General features: G+C 63.2%; 1 protein-coding gene across 1 annotated transcript; it reads left to right on the top strand.

The window, feature by feature from the left end:
• On the top strand, positions 1-1,495 carry EMIHUDRAFT_462297 (hypothetical protein). Its single transcript, XM_005790573.1, has 4 exons — positions 1-522; positions 598-667; positions 789-995; positions 1,068-1,495. The coding sequence occupies exons 1-4, from the start codon at positions 34-36 to the stop codon at positions 1,355-1,357; spliced, it is 1,056 nt and encodes a 351-aa protein (XP_005790630.1). The 5' UTR covers positions 1-33; the 3' UTR covers positions 1,358-1,495.
• Positions 1,496-3,250: the final 1,755 nt, after the last annotated feature.

The following is a 3,250-nucleotide window of genomic DNA, read 5'->3' on the forward strand; positions in this document are numbered from 1 at the left end:
GTACCTGAAGCTTCAACGGACAACAAGCAGAACATGCAGGATGTGAGCGAACATGAGACCGAGCCAGCTGCGTCCTTTCCGCTCCGCCGCCGCGATCGGCGCTCTCTCCTGCTCCGCGTCCGCGCTGACAGGCCACCAGCGTGCCACCGGAACCGGAAGGACCTGCGCACTCGTTGCCTTGCAGAGGCGGTCGGCTCGGGCATCCTGGTCCTCGCCGCCAGCGCGGCCTCCGCCGCAGCCCTCTCGCCGACGAGCACGTCGCTGCTCATGGGCGGCGTGGTCGGCTCCGCCGTCCTTTCCTTCGCCACAATCTCAGGAGCCCACTTCAATCCGGCGATCACGTGCGCCCAGACTGTCGGAGGAACCCTGCCGAGATCGGACTGGCTGCCGTACATCGCCTCGCAGATCGCCGGCGCGTCGGCGGCGGCACTCACCATAGCGCCACTCCTGCCGCCCGCGGGTCTTCCGCCGCCGCCCGCCCACTTCTTCGCAGAGGTGGCAGTCACTGCGCTTCTTTTCTCTGTGAGTTTATACCCCCCCGCAGAGGTGTCGGTGGAGCTTTCGCCCCGACCTGCTCGGACCCTTGCCTCCCTATAGGCGTGTCTCGCCATCGGAGACGGCGTCGAGGCGGGTGCCGTCTCTCGCCGCGGCTCGGCCGGCCTCGTCGGTGCGTTTCCGACCTTGCCCTGTTCCCACCTTCCCCTGATGCGTGCCCCCTCGCTGCGCCGTCGACGCCATGCGTCCTGATCTCCTCAGTTAATTGATCATTAATCAATCATTGCTCACAGGCGTCCTGATCTCCGCCCTCGGTCTCGCTTTCGGATCGACCAACGCGGCGCTGAATCCGGCGATGTCCGCCGCGCCAAGAATAGCGGCAATCGTGCTCTCGGGAGGCGGCACGGCGGCGCTTTCCGGCGCGCGCACCTACGCGTTGGGCCCTTGCGTTGGAGCTGTGTTGGGCGGCAGCTGCTTCGCCGTGGCGACGGGGCGCGGCGGTGGGCTCAACAGCTGCGCGAGCCTCGGTTTCTTCAGAAGCTTGCTAGAAGCTTCTCGGCACCTTCCTGTAGGCGGGCTCTATGGCTGCCTAGCGAGACTCGGAGCCGCCCTCTCTGCCGGCTCCTCTCTGCCCGCAGCGTCGCCGCCCGCCGAACCGTCGCGTCGGGTCGTGGTGCCGAACGTTGGTTGCCGCTTCTCCAGCGCGACAGCGCCAGTTGCGGCGGCAGAGGAGTGGCCGCGGTGGCGCAGCGAGTCTGAGCTTTGGCAGTGGGCGGGTAGAGGGGCCGTCGGGGCGGAGCAGTCGGTGGCGCAGGTGGAGCGTCGTTCTGACGCCTCGAGGTCGAGCGGGAGGATGGCTTGAAGAAATGTGTGCGGTCTCTCCCCCAACCCCCATCCCAGCATCCGCCATCCCTCCGACCCCCTTTAAATCATAAATGGGATACGAAAGTCGTATTGTGTGGTTTTCGCTTTTGCTTTCTTTCTTTTTCATCTAAATGTCCCTCTCGTGATGTCCCAAACAACCACACACACAAAGAAGGATGTGTTTATTTGTGTAACGGTTCCACCTCTCACAAGACAAAGGCTAAAGCGTGTTGACACATGACACACACAAGGCACCCTCGAGAACGGGGCACGCCCCCTGCACGCCGGGTGCGCGCAGCCTGTGGGTGCGCTCTCACAAGAGAGTGCGGGCCCAGGGGCCCAGCGCTCTGCCAAGAGTGAAGAGAGGGACTGAGCCACGATCACATGGGCTGCGCTGCGGGGTCAGAGACAGGACAGACGACAGACACACACACACACACACACACACACACACACACACACACACACACACACACACACACACACACACACACACACACACACACACACACACACACACACACACACCGCTCCCCGGCTAGATTGCGTGTCGCCTCCCAAGTCCCGTGGTTAAGTGATCGCCGCAAACCCTGTGGTCAGCTCCATATGATCTCGGATATCTTTTGTAGACGCCGGATATCTTTTGTAATCCAAGCAAACCCGCGCCGCCCGCAATATGACCGGACGAAATAAAAGGGGCGGGTTTCGAGGGGGGGAATCTGGAGAATCGTGGCGAGTCTGTCAAGTGCTCAGAGCCCACCTCATCGAGAAAATGCCCTTGCAAGCCATCATACTGGTTTTAAAGGCGCTCACAAGTTAGGCATCACATATGGCATCACAAGGCCATTTAGGGCCCCTGGACGCACGAGCACTCAGTACGCCAAATTATCCACCCTGGGCCGGGAGCGCAACCTTAACCCGGCTTGCAATACTGTCCCGTTTTGCTGTTCACAGCTAGGGACGGCCTCTGCGGCAATGTCAAACCACCCCACCACCACCCACCGCCTCCCTCCCACCACCGCAGCAAACCTTCGGCTCCCGCTCAGAGGCTCGCCGCGCCCGTGCGGCGCGCCGAGGCGGCGCCGAGGCCGGCGCCTTGCACCCGGCCCGCGGCCGGCACCGCCTCGCCCCACAACTGACCGCCCTTCGCCTCCAAGTAGGATTCATCGTCAGGCGTGAAATCTTCTGCTGATGCGCAGACAGCACAGGCAGCCACGAGAGCGATGCTCAAATGCTTGACAGTCAACAATCATGCTGGAGGTCCACCACGCTCGAACCTGTGGCGGTGAGAGGCACCGTCGCGACTCTATGACTGTACGAGGGCTGGACTAAATCTGGGCCGTGGAACACAACCCCCTCTCACTTTTCTCCCAGTGTGTATGTCTCTCTCTCTCCCCAGTAAGCTAAAAGAAGGTGTTCGTACATTCCCGTAGGAGGACTCTGCTGACAGGGTTTGCGATGAGGAGCGAATTTATACCAAAAACAGCCGTAAGGGGCTGCGGTTCGGCGGTGAACGGTAGGGGGCCGGGAGGCGGCCGCCGGGGTGCGGGGAGGCGGGTCACACGGCGAAGCGGAAGCGGATTTCGGGCGGCGGGTCAAACGGCGGAGGGAAGGTGGCAGCAGGCAGGGGGGGGAGGTGTGTGCACGGGGGGGGGAGGAGGGAGGCGGCGGGGGACGGGCAGGTGGCAAGGGCGGCGCGGTACGGTGCGAGCGAGACAGTTTAAAGTTTCTCACCCCAAATATTGGCGCGCGCCGCGGCGGGGGGCGGCGGCGGCGGCGGCGGCGGGGGGGGGGGGGGGGGGGCCACCACCGACATTGGATCTGCTTCGGGAAATAAAAACCCCTTTGGCCCCCCAAAAAAACCTGATCTTTTGGGCCCCCCCCCCCCTTT

This window comes from Emiliania huxleyi (genome assembly GCF_000372725.1).
Source record: "Emiliania huxleyi CCMP1516 chromosome Unknown EMIHUscaffold_12, whole genome shotgun sequence".
Taxonomy (NCBI): Eukaryota; Haptophyta; order Isochrysidales; family Noelaerhabdaceae; genus Emiliania; species Emiliania huxleyi.